Consider the following 13,106-nt stretch of genomic DNA (forward strand, 5'->3'; position numbering starts at 1 on the left):
TCCCAGACTCTCTTCACTGCAGCAGCTGAGGGAAGTGTCACCTGCAGGCACCTGTGTGTAGCTGCAACAGTGCATGGAAGCCCTTGTTTTCAGTCCTCAGAGGCATAAATCTAATGCCATGGGACTGAGTGATACACAACCAAGCAGCACTGTGTGCACCTCACCTAAAGCAGCTGGGACCAATCTGTGCACTAAAGCAAACCGATTTTGGTTATCTCAGAAGGCACAAGTTGGACTGAAAAGTCTCCCACGGCTGAGGTACTTATGAGGTCTTTCTCCCTTGTAGAATCTGCTGTGGTTGGTCTAAGCTTCGACACAGAAATTTTAATGCAGAAACCAATAGGGTCTTTGCACCCTTTGGCCTATTTTTCAAGCTTGGAAGAAGACTGAAGCTGTGAGCTTTTTGCCATACTGTTGAAAGAAAGATTTTCCCTGTGTGAAAGAAAATGCCTAGGGGATTCAGTCTTGGGGAGAAGATGCATAATTTAGTTTGCAGCTAAAAGCTCCTATATGAAGGATAATTATCTAAGAAACTGTTAAAAACAATGCCCAACCTCAAATCTAAGGCAAAAACCTAAGGCAGAAACCTAAATCTAAGGCAAAAAAATTGTTGGGGAATAACAGAGAGATGATATCTTTACCCTGTCTTCTCAGTACACAGTCTAAGACTGAAGCCTGGACTGTTGTAATCTTGAGGAACAAAGATTTTATTTGTTCCAATGAGACAAGTTCACTCATTATTTTTAAATGTCTTTTCACACAAACTGTCAAAGCATCATCTAGGCAGGCCCTGATTTTCTTTTCATTTTTAATAAGAGAGAAGACTATGATAGACAACAAGCAATCTTAATTGTACAGTAAATGTTTTTCTTACCAAAATAATGTCAAATGCACTTTAACATATATTTTGTCAACTACATAGACACACGCTATTTCAGTGATTGCACCACAAGCTATGCAAACAACTTGACTGAGTAAAAATCGAAAAAATTAAAATCTCGAGTAGCTTTGCAAGGGAGTCGGTTACAATTCACACAACAAAGTTCTCCAAGCTCCGGGGGGAAATCTTGAAGTATTTTCTTAAAAACTGCGTCTGGTCACCTGGAGAGGGAGAATCCCTCGGGCCGCGTTCCCGTTAAGCCAGCAGGGAAGGCAAGGCCAGCACGCTGCCGCGTGGTTTTTCGGCAGCAAAGAGGTTCGAGACTTTTGTGGAGGGAAACCGGCCGAGATCCTTCTGGGACAGCCGGTGCTTTGACCTCGATTCCACGAAGCGGGCGAAGGCTCGAGATCCAGCCTGGCAGAGCGCTCCACAATCGAGCGACCCCGGGGCAGGGGCGGGGGTCACCCGGGCCGGGGCTCATCCCCGCCGCGGGCGGTTGATGCCCCTCGCCGCCCTGGCCCCGCAGGACACCGCGCTCGGCCGCCCGCGGCTCCGCGGCCCCCGCACTCCATCCCTGCCTCCTCCCGCCTTCCTTCCTTCCTTCCTTCCTTCCCTCCCTCCCTCCCCCGCCCGCAGCACCGGCTCCCCCTCCGCCACCCCGGCCCGGCCCGGCCGTCGGAGCTACCCAGCACTACCCAGGATGCTCCGCGCCGGCGCAGGCGCGGCCGCTCAGGAAGAGGAAAATGGCATAAACAACCCCGAGCGCCGGGACCGCTGAGGAGGAGGAGGCGCCGCCGCCCCGGGCCGCGCGGCCCCTTTAAGAGGCGCGGAGTCGCCCCCTCCTCCTGCCCCTTCCGGAGCCGGACCCGGACCCGGGGTGACGGCGGTCCCCGCGCCCCTTCCCCCTGCCCGCCCCCTTCCCCATGGTGCCGACCCCGGCGGCGGGGCGGTTGCCATGAACAGCAGCGGCCTGCCCTGCTCGTCGCCGTCGCCGGTGGTGGGGCCGCCGCCGGGGGCGGGGGTCGGCGTGGCGGGTCCGGCGGCCGGCGGGGCGGGGGCCGGCGGCGGGGCCGTGAAGCTGAAGTTCTGCCGCTACTACGCCAAGGACAAGACCTGCTTCTACGGCGAGGAGTGCCAGTTCCTGCATGAGGAGCCGGGCGCCGCCCCCGCCGGCCCGGGGCCCGCTGCATCCCCCCTTGGCGGGCTCCCGCTCGGCATCCCCCCGCCCGCCGCCGGGCCGGGCTACTCGGCGCACGGGGCCAGCTCGGGCCCGGCGGCAGCGGTGGTGGGGCCTAAGAAAGCCGAGCTGGGGGCGGGAGGCGGCGGAGGCGGCGGCGGGGGGCTGGATGGCCCGCGGCTGGCGAGTGAGTGCGGCGGGGTGACCCGGGTGTGGGATGGGATGGGATGGGATGGGATGGGGGGGGTTATTGCCGGGAGGGGGCGGCGGGCGGCGCGTTGTTCCTCATCCCCGACACGCCGCGGTGCTGCCGGAAACAACAACAGCCATAGTGGTGGCGGGGGACCCCCGGTCCGCCCGGCCGGCTGCGGACGGCGCTGGGGCGGCTGCCCGGAGGAGACCCGGCCCGTACCGCTGGGAAGGAGCGGGCCGCTGTTTGTGGGAAGGGGCTGATCCTGTGTGGTTTTACAGGGGCTCCCTGGCAGCTGTCTGCCCGTTCCTCTAGCGCTAGGCTTGGTGCAGGTTCATAGGTACGCTCTGCCCGAAGTTAGGCCGGGAGCAGGGAGGCAGCGCTTTCCGGAGCGGTACCCTTGGATGGGCTCTTCCGAGCAGCTTGAGTGTCGGCTCTTGGAAGTTTTAAATGCTTCAGCTAAAAAACGACGTTAAAATTACAAAAAATGTTGACAAATTGCGATTCACCTCATCGTGAGAAAGAATTTCTTTATGTTGATAGTGGCAGAGCATTGGAACAGGCTGCCTAGGGAGATTATGGAGTCTCCCTGTCTGGAAATATTCGAACCCCACCTGGACGGGTTTCTGTGTAACCTGCTGTAGGTGATCCTGCCTTGGCAGGGGGGTTTAACTAGATAATCCCCAGATCCTTTCCAACCTTAATGTTACTATGGTTCTGTGATAGATGTCTACTTTATTTACTACTGTGAGCAGAAATCGTTTCAGAATTTTTTTCTGAGGTTGTGCAGCCCCTTTTCAAATGGTGAGCGTTCAGATGGCCTGTATGTCATGCCTGTATGACCTGCACTGCTGTTGCTGATCAGTTGTGCATCCTCCTGAAGTGCAGGCTGATAGCTGGAGCTTGCAGTAAACTGGTTTTAATAGCCATTTGTTTTGTAGGTGAAGCAGCAATTGGCAGGCTAGGAAAACACACTCCTTCAGAAAAGCTATGCCTCTTTACATGAGTATATTAAGCTTGGCTGCATTTATTGATTTTTGACACAAACCTGGCATTTATTTACATTTAGCTACTAAATGGTCATCACCGTATTTTTTCTGAAATTAAGATAAAACCATGCTGAACATCCTGTTTGTAGGTTTTTAGTGCTTGATAAACCTTTCAGGATCCTGCAATTGTTGTTTTGCCAGGTGTGGTGAGGTTGTGCCGATGAGTATTAGCTCTGTAGTTGGTAGCTTCTCAGTGTCTTAACATTAACACAATGCTGTCATGTCTTCCCTTTCAGGAGGAGACTTTAATAAACTACTGCATAAGGCTTTCTATTAAAAATCTTCCAGATTTTTGTTAAACTTAATTTATTTAAGCTGAAGGCTCTCTCTTTTTTTTTTTTTTTTAAATTAAATAGGAATGTGTTGGAGGGATTCAGCAGCAATAAGTCAATCATTGTTAATTTTTCTTTTGGATGGAGTTTGGTGTGAAACACACTTTTTCCTGGTGTGAAAGAAAATGCTTAGGGGGTTCAGACTTTGGGGAGAAGATGCATAATTTAGTTTGCAGCTAAAATCTCCTGTATGAAGGAAGATCATCTAAGAAACAGTTAAAAAAAATTGCCCAAGTCCTGAATCTAAGGCAAAAACCTTCAGAATTTGTGTGTGCTTGGGGGTTGGTGCTGCTGAACAGTTAAATTATTTGAAACACTTGCTTCTATTGAATGTGCTTGCTGCAGGAGTACCCAGTTGAGGAGTGTGGGCACCAAGAATGGCGAAGCCCGCTACGATACTGTCAGTGGTTGCCTGCTGGGAGCACCACATTGCTTGTTGTAGGGTGCAGAAGCTTCCAGTTGTAGAAGATCTTGAAGGACAGTAGCTAGGAAAAAGAGCCCAGAAATGAAGGACAGGGAAATTTAAATTGAAAAGCCAGGAAATGGGCCTAGTCTCACTTCTAAACTACTGTGCTTTGGGATGGATTTGTGTGGATTTGATTATTCAAAATCTGAAGTTGATATGTATAGGTACTGACAAGCTAATGTCTAAATTCCTTACCCTGCTGATGACCTGTTGTGTTAACAGTATGATTACCAAGTGAATGGAATTAAAGTTTTATTTCTGTGGATGTAGGAAATAAGATGCAAAGTCATATTAAAAAAGTTCTGAGGTTAAGAATATGAAACTGGGAATTGCTGAAAAGTCACCTGCCTGCACAGTCACTGACAGTCTAATTCAGAAGTTTTTGGTAGTCTTAATGTGACTGTGGATGCCACCTTCTCTTTCTCCTTCCTCACTGGACTCCAGCCTCATTCAGTGCACAAAGCAGATAATGCTCATTGGCTAATTAACTGGGTAGTCCTATTTATTGTTAAAAGTGGGTCAGTGCCTCATTCTAACATGTGTGTTACTCTAATCCTGCTTTGAGTATGGGATTATTAATTTACTTATAGGTTTTTCTGTGGTAATCACAGGGGCTCCCCAAATACCAACTTATTTTCATCACATGGGTAGTAGGAATGTTGAATGATGAGGAGATGGTGAACACTGAAAATGCAAGAAGTATTCCAGTGTGGAAGTATTTTACTGTTAAGAGTATGAAGAGGAATGACCATCTGACATACTCAGAGCTAACCAGGAGTTTCTCAGGTGATGTGTGGTTAAGATACTCTATATCCATGGATGTTTTGAGTGCTAACCTCTGATAGAATTCCGGAAATTATCAGATAGTCTTGGAAGAAAACTCTGCTTGAGATTATTAAATACAAGAATTCTCCATCTTTGGATCAGACTCATCTTCCCCTACATATATATATGGCTGAAAGCCTGCTGGGAAATACTGCTTTATCCTTGCCTCATACTTGGGCTTTTGTCCACACAGCTACTGCTGTTCGATGTCAGAGATGAGGTAGTGGGCTTAATGTGGCTTTGGCTTGATGGTGTGTATTTTTATGTTCCTGGGGAGCAAGGCTGACCATGCCATGAACCTACTCTCAGGAGGTAGCACTGCTGCTCACTGCCCCCAGATGATCTGGCATGGAGCATGTGTTTAAAGCACCATCCCTGCTTCTTCCACCAGAGCTGAGTGCTCATCCTTCTGCAAGGTTCACCTTCTGAGAGTAAGGTGACCAGCTGACTGCATATAGAATAGGGAATGTAGTTGATACTGCCTATCTAAAAATAAAAAATAAGAGATTTTTTTTATGTAGGACTTCTGTGACAAAATAAGGGAGAAAGTAGACTAATGCATTTTCTCCAAATTTGGTAGCTGCTTAAATTTGCGCATGGTGCTTTTCTAATAGATCTATGTCCCATGTGTCAGAAGGCTATAGGAGCACAGGTGGGGAAATGGCTGGTACTTGCTATTTAGGGGAAAGTATATGATAATTAACAGGATTTAAAGGAGTAGCCCATGGAAGGACGGGTAGAAGGCATGGTAGCATGAAAAATTTCTCTTCTAGTATGTGCTCTCTGTTCTCTGTGGCACTTTGCAGCTTCAGTAAGCAGCAGACCAGCAGCCTGCTTTGCTGCATGCTGTGGGTTTGTGCCTAGGCCATCATCCCATCTCAGTGCTGAGGGAAGGTCTAGAGGGAAATGTTGTCGTATTAAAATGTATCATGCCTATAGCTAACTCAGACAAGTTAAAGTTGCATGGACAACTGCCGTTGCATTTGTTAGCTTTCAGGTAGCTGAACAGATGTAATATTCTTTTGCATGTAGACCTCATACTATGCATTGATAGATGCAAGCTGAAGTATGGCTCCAAATGTTTGCTAATTTTTGCCCCATGTTTGCTGTGAAGTTCATAATGCATAGTACTCACCCTTTCTTCTGGCTTCTGATTGCTATAAAACACTGGGGTGCTAAGCTGAGGAGTGCCAGCTGTGCCCTGAGCCCATGGATGGCTACGGAGCTGCCTATGAGGAGCTGGCCACAGCAGGGGTGATGCTGCTGTAGGAGTTTCCAGTGCCAGAACCTAGCCCACCCTCTCACAGTGACACGTTTGTATCTGATTGTCTGGTTAGAAAACCTTTTCCTCCTAGGAAATCTGTAGTTGGAAAACAGGCCTGTGTTTCTGCAAGGTGGCATTTTTCTATGGCTGCTGAGAATAGCCTGTCTGTGAATTAAACTTTATAGCCTGCCTGCAAGACGGTGGAAAGGGACATTGACTTGGCATGTGTTGGGTTGGCCTAATAAAAGCATTGTTTGTTTTCACAACCCTAATAAAAGCATTATTCCTATTTTCACTGCCAACCACCTGCATGTTGTATCTAGTCAGGGCAGCAGTGGCCACTGCTGCAGCAATTCCCTATGCAATTGCTCTATGGTTACCTTAATGAGCATTATAGCTTTGGTTTTGTGAAATCCCTGAATACACTAGGCTTGGAATGGAAAGACACAGACATTTGTGAATTTTCCACTTTTTAAAGGGTGTTTGATTCTTTACCAGTACATTCCTTTTTAAACAAGATGAAGCAACTGATACAGAAAAAAGGGAAAGATAACTATTCATCAAAACTGATAGTAGAGGTAATCTGTTGGATTACACTTCTTAATGCAGTGAAACTGGCCAGGGTTATTCTAAATGGTGGATTTTTCTGATCTTGGGTAATGTTTCAGTATTTACAGGTTTAAGTGTTTAGAACCAGTTATATGCAACTTTTAAGTACAGGTATAGCTGCAGTATGTCGCATACTCTTCATTTGTCCCGGGGTTTGGTTCTTCTCCACTTCTGTGGAGAAAGTGCATATTATAGTAAAGGTGTGTGGTTGAGAATTCTTTTTACAAATGTATTTGTACTTCCTGTGAGTGATGCTGTACTGGTTGTGTACCTCAGCTGGGTTTCTTTTCTTTTAGAGGTACCTCCCCCTTCAATTTTCATTATGCCTTTTCCAGGAGTTGATGGATCATACAATTTTCATCTTGTTTTGCTCTGAATCTTTTTAAGAAATGGGAAAACAATTCTTAGCATTTGGAGACTGATACAACTGAGAATTTAAGAGTAAAATGAATATAACCAGTTAGAGATGCGTTAGAGGAAATGGAAATTACTGAGTTCACTTAATCACTTTTTGTCTCTTATGTCAGCTCCAGAAATCAGGCAGTTAGACATGGGTTTTGTTTTTGTGTTTCATGTGGAAATAACAGAATCACATAATATTCTGAGTTGGAAGGGACCCACAAGGATCATTGAGTCCAACTGTTAAGTGAATGGCCCGTAGGAGGAAAATGATTCAGGGGAGCTAAGGAAAAAGAATGAGAATTTTTTCATTCTCTATCTGCAAAGGTATTTGGAACTTTAAGGGCAGCTAAACTTAAAAAAACCACACTATTCATTTGCTTTGATTTTTATCTGCTTCTATACCTCGTGGGTTTTTCTCATTGTATATGAAATAATTCAGAGTCCAAATGTTTCACAAGAATTGTAGATATCTGAGGAGTATTGGTAATTGCTTGTTTCTGGGGGAACCCACCTTGTGTTGGGTACTGAAGAGTACTGTAGCACTATTACTCTTGTGACTGTTTTCCTGCTTCAAAGACAAATATGAAAAGGAGTGTGAGTGTGGGGATAGTTATGTTACTTGAGCAAACTCTCTGCTTTATCTTAATAATTGGAAGCTTGTTTTCCAAGACTGAGAACATCCCTGTTTAATTTATATCTAGCAGCTATTAGAAATGGATTCTTTTTAGGTATTACTGTCAGAGTGGGCCTTCAGGAATGGTTTGAATGTCCAGCAAATAGTGACTCTGAGGATTAGTTCAGAAGGGTTTCCATGTGTTAGGAACCAGCTAGAAGAAAATTTAGGCTGCTGTGGGAAAAGTGGACAACTGGTAAGTGAGGCCAGGGGGATAGCCACAAGCATTTCTGTAGAACCTCCAAAGCAGAAAAAATAATCGTGGTTGTGAGGCAGCTGATGAAAAGGGGTCAGTGCAGGGATTTAGATAGTAAGCTGATGTTTTCCTGATTTGTTGCTTTCTAGTAAAGATGTAATGCTTTATGCCACCAGAAAAATGGTGTGGTGAATCACTGTGTGCCAGCATGAGTATTGGACATGAGTTGGAATTGATCATGCTCTTCTATGTGTGTGTAGGCTTTGTGAGTCTTTCAGTAGTTAAAAAAGTTCCAGTTATGTGGTTGTCTCGTTTGATCCTCAGGTATTTTCTGCTTAGAATTCGTTTTTTAATTTGCTTTTTAACAGCCTTTTACTCCTGACCTTTTTTTAAATTTGAGAATAAAGATTTAGAAACAAGGCACAGATATATAAACGTGAGAGCAGAGACCTGCATTATACAAGTTGTTGTCAAGTTGGTCATACAATGTGTGATTCCCATAATTTATGGTAGATTCTCTCAACTTCAGTTGGTCTAGTGCTGAGGCAAATGGCAGGAGGACTTTTCCTTTCTTTTATGCATTCTCCCCAGCTGCTGTGAAAAATATCCTTATGTTTATCTTTAGGTTATCTGCCCCAACTTCATGCAGTTATTTTTATAAAAAAGTTGAGTTTTATTTGGAGGCTATTAAAGCAAAAACTTGTTTCAAAAAATTGATGCAGTTTGAGTAGTTCAGTGCAATATTTTAGAATTGTAAAAGATCTTGGAGAGGGTTAGCTCTGAAATCTATGGTATTAAGTAATTGTATCACTTTAAATTGCTGTTTCTGATTACAGAATAGTTCTGATAATTCTTTTGAGAAAGTATCAACTTTAATTTGTATTATCACTGTGCTTTTGGACTTGCTCCATGACAGGGAGTCCAGCTGCTCTAGACTCTATAACAAGACTTTTACAGAACAGAAGGATGACACCTAGGCTAATTTATTTTCTTTATCATATGCTTCTATGATATGGGAGGTATATATATATATATATATATATAAAAGCAATTTAATAGTATGGTAAAGATAGCTGTTTTCCTTTGCTTGCCCAAGAATATCTAGTCGCATAGTGGGAGTGTTTGTAAATAAGGCAGCATTTCCCAAACTGTTTTGCTTCCTGTCTGCGTTTCAGCCAACTTGGTTCATTTGTGCTGTCTGCCCTCCAACTGCACTCTGTCACAGTATCCTAACCCAGGCGTGTGCTTTTATTTTTGCCTCTCATGCCTGGAAGCACCATTCATTTTCTTTGTCTGGTGCCTCTATTTCAGAGATTCCTAGTCTGTGTTTCAAAGACATTGCATTAAATGAGAGAGGCATAAAAACAGCAGAGAATGCAATTTCCCTGACAAGTTCCAAGCAGAAGCACTGTAGTGAAAATAACACTGAGGTGTACAAGTGAGATTAGCACCACCAGCATGGGATTTCCTGGTGTACAGAAAGGTACATATCAGTATGAAAAGGAAAACAAGTGTAAGCTCCTATGACACCTTAACACTTCTGGGTGACTAAAAAGACACAAATCTTAAATGACTTACTTAGATAAGCTTTGTATAAAAGTTTTATGGCTTTTGTCTCAACATTAGGATAGCTATCTCTGTAAAATTCTCGGGAGATATGGCACTGTAGTTTTACTGCTTTATATCTAGCTGAGATAACACCTTGTCCTTAAATTCACATGTATACAATGAACCTGTGATTCAGTTTACCAGCATGTGGAAAGTGCACTGTTGCTGTGCTGAGAGTTTAAATCAAGATTACAAATAAACTTTTTACCCAACCTAAAAATAGTTGTACATTTAGAAAAAAAGTACAAATGGCAAAATGAATTATTTCAGTACATGTTTTATTACCTTGCCAGAAGTCTTTAAAATATAGTTTTGAAAATTGTCAGCTAAATCTGTTGTGGCCTTGCTTTAGCCCATTCACTTTGGGAGTAATATATCACATTACTGGAAAGGATCCTTTTTTATGTTCAGAACAGTGTCTGAGGTCATCAGTGCTAATACTGGGTTCATAAAAGAAGTAGGCTAAGATAATACAATGTTTGTTTACTAGTTAGTGAAATCACAGAATGAAAATACCAGAATATTTACAGATAGTATTAGTGTTTTGACAGTGTAGGTGCTAGACAAGACAAGCATTAAACTAAAATTCACTGAAACCGACCCCTTCAGTTGAAGTATATGTGCTGAGTTCATGGCAGTACTGCTCAAGTGCCTTAGCTGTCATGAGATACTCTGTTTCTGAAAAATGTCATTGTCATGAGTAAGCCAAAAGTAACTATCTTTTTTTTTATTTCCCTCTTTGGTGTCTGCATCTGGCAGGAAGCCTACTTGCTGCTAAAATTCTGTGGGAGAGGAATTATATAAGAAGATATTTATTTTTAATTGCAGCTGTCACATTAAGCTGCAGTGTTATTCACCAAGCAAGAAATGTATTGGATAATATGTGTATAAAAAGTAGAAAACTTTGTCTTAATTTCTCAAGATGTTCTATTTAATTTCTTTCCTGAACTGCCAGGTTGTACCTTTGGTCTTAAATATTGATGGAGTTTAGAAATTTGCTCCTTTTTTACACAGGTGCTTACATAACATGTTAGTATTTTGTTCCCCTCTGGATTCTGTGTTGTTTGCTTGCACATCTGTCTTTACTCAGACCTGCCTGGTCAGCATTTCTGCTTCAACAAGGACTTCCTTGTTGCTTCTCTCCAAGAAGAACCTGTTGAAAATATGTACAGCTTCAATATATGGATAGTGCTGCTGCGCAACAGAAAGGCTTATTCCTTTAACGAAATAAAGCTAATTCAGGGTTTACCTAAAACTGCCTAAACGTACCTAAAATTGTAATCCATGTCTTAAAAGAGAAAAGACAGACATCAGAAGTTCGTTGGTATTTTAATAGCATGGTGTATGGAATGTTTTGAAGTGTTTGCTTGCAATTTTTCTATAAGAAAGATTTGGATGGATAAATCAAATGCAGGGACTGATGTGAATTAGTAAACACATAAGAATAAAAGCTTTACAAGGACTAAGGTGATTTTTTTCCAGCCTAGGCTTCCGCTTTTTTAATACCACACTGCTCGTGTGGTAAAGTGTGCCCACTTCTGCAGACCTTTCATGGGTTGCTTATAAAAAAATTTTCTAAGCTACTGTGGTCTTCAAGAAGCAAGTGAGACTTTCTGATTTGTTAAATGTTTGGCAGAAGGAGGAGAAAGCTGTCCACTTCTCATAGAGAAGGCGGGAGGCAAATACAATTAAAATGCTTTGGCTGTTCAGGTATTCACTGGGCTATCAGCAGTGTAAAAGCTGAATGTTTCTTTGAACACAAATTGTGTATGAATCGATCACTTCTTTTTTTCACTCTGTAAGTAATGCAAGAGTTACTTTATTCATCTTTTCTGGAGGCTTAATTTTCTTGCTAATTGTTACAGGGAAGTCAGTTTAAGGAAGCTAGTATTGAGGGTTTTTTTTTTTTTTTGAAGGCAATAGTTATACTTGCTGCTTCTATAGCATTCTGCTCTAAACCTGAGCTACTGCCAAGAAAACTGTCCTCTGCTCCAGTGAGTGTACTTTTGATTGTGCCTGTGGAATATGCTTTCTTGTTCTCTGGGTTCCTCTGCTAGCAGCATGTTTTGAGACAGTTTGGAAGAGGACAATAAAAATCATTGGCATTGAAAGCCATTCTGAAATTGCTGTGGTATCAGTGAAACTGAGCACTGCGGAGGTGGGTCAGTGCTGGAGTACAGCAATTTGTTGGAGTGGCACAAGGAGGCAAATTAGTATGGCCAAACCAAAGCACTTCACTACAGAGATGGCCTTCCTGCAGCTAGATAAAAAGAAATGTTCTTGAGCAGCTTCTGTTGTTTGAAGTGCCCAGTTAGATATCACTATGCTGATAGCCTGAATTGAAGCTTTGAGCAGCTTTAAGTGTCTTGGGTAGGCTTGTGTAGCAAATACCAGCCGTAGAAAGGCTGCAGTGTCAAAGATCCCAGCAGCATACTCAGCCTTGCTTAGCTCCAGGGTTGCTGTCCAAAGCCTGCTCCTGCCTGGCACTGAGGGTGGTGTTTCAGCCAGAGCAGGAGCAGAGCACCTGGTGCTGTATCTGTGCCCTGGCAAGGTTACTGTGACAAGTTCAAGTGCTTTGTTTGGATATTGGGTGACTGTACTGTACCACCTGTCTGGAGTTACTCTAGGCCAGTTCTGGGGCTTCTCAGTATGGGAAAAGTTGCAAGTTTTCATTTGCTTTTTCCCAGTTTGAAGGATTTTGTGCATTAACTGTATTTGTTCAAGGAAGAAATGGAGGTGCCTGGATTCTCATGGTGACTCTAGCATAGTGAGGAGCAGTGAGAGAAGCATGAAGAATAGTCTTTTTCTTAATTCTTCAACAGAGCCTGAAGGATTTGGAAAGCTGATGGTGTCATCTGAAGGAGTATCTTGCTGGTTTGTTAAAAATTGGATAGACTCTAATTTCTGGCAAAAGCATAAGATGAAGTAGCAGATATAGTGCTGAAATTTTGTGTACCTTGAAATAGCAGTTGTTCCTGGTCAGTTGAGGTGTAGCATAAAAACTGCAGGAGTTTTTGATAACTGCTGAAGTATAGGCAGAGAAAGCTTTATAGGAAGTGTATTTTTAGAATAAATAAAAACCACAGTTAAAAGATTGAATAATTTACAGGCAAACTTGGCTGAAACTGCTTACAATTAGACGTAGATTAGCTATCGTTTTTGTTTTCTTGTATGAATAAGTCCTGGTATTTATTGAGATGCCAGAAAACCCTGTGTAAGATGCTGATCTTCACAGTGTAAGTTAGGGACTTACACTGTAGCAGGAAGGCTGACACAGTAATTGGCATTACTGCAGACATTACTGTTTTCCAAAGTACAGTAGTTGAACTACTGTATATAAAGTATAAAAGGTGTAGTATACTTTTCCTAGGCTTCTGAATGTGACTTTGCCAAATGACAACAAAAGAGGAACAGTCATTTAAAAGATGAATCCTA

At 43.3% G+C, this 13,106-nt stretch overlaps 1 protein-coding gene across 5 annotated transcripts in view; it reads left to right on the top strand.

Annotated features, from left to right (window-relative positions):
- Window positions 1-1,636: 1,636 nt before the first annotated feature.
- The window catches only part of PAN3 (poly(A) specific ribonuclease subunit PAN3), a 79,289-nt gene continuing 67,819 nt past the window's right edge, over window positions 1,637-13,106 (top strand). For all 5 annotated transcript variants that reach the window (XR_009932962.1, XM_062487620.1, XM_062487622.1 and 2 more), the window contains exon 1: window positions 1,637-2,244. Coding sequence is in view for 4 of the 5 variants with exons in the window: in XM_062487620.1 (XP_062343604.1) it covers window positions 1,836-2,244 (409 nt within the window). In the remaining variant the exon portion in view is untranslated. The remainder of the gene's footprint in view (window positions 2,245-13,106) is intronic.

Source organism: Cinclus cinclus, chromosome 2 (genome assembly GCF_963662255.1).
Source record: "Cinclus cinclus chromosome 2, bCinCin1.1, whole genome shotgun sequence".
Classification (NCBI taxonomy): Eukaryota; Metazoa; Chordata; class Aves; order Passeriformes; family Cinclidae; genus Cinclus; species Cinclus cinclus.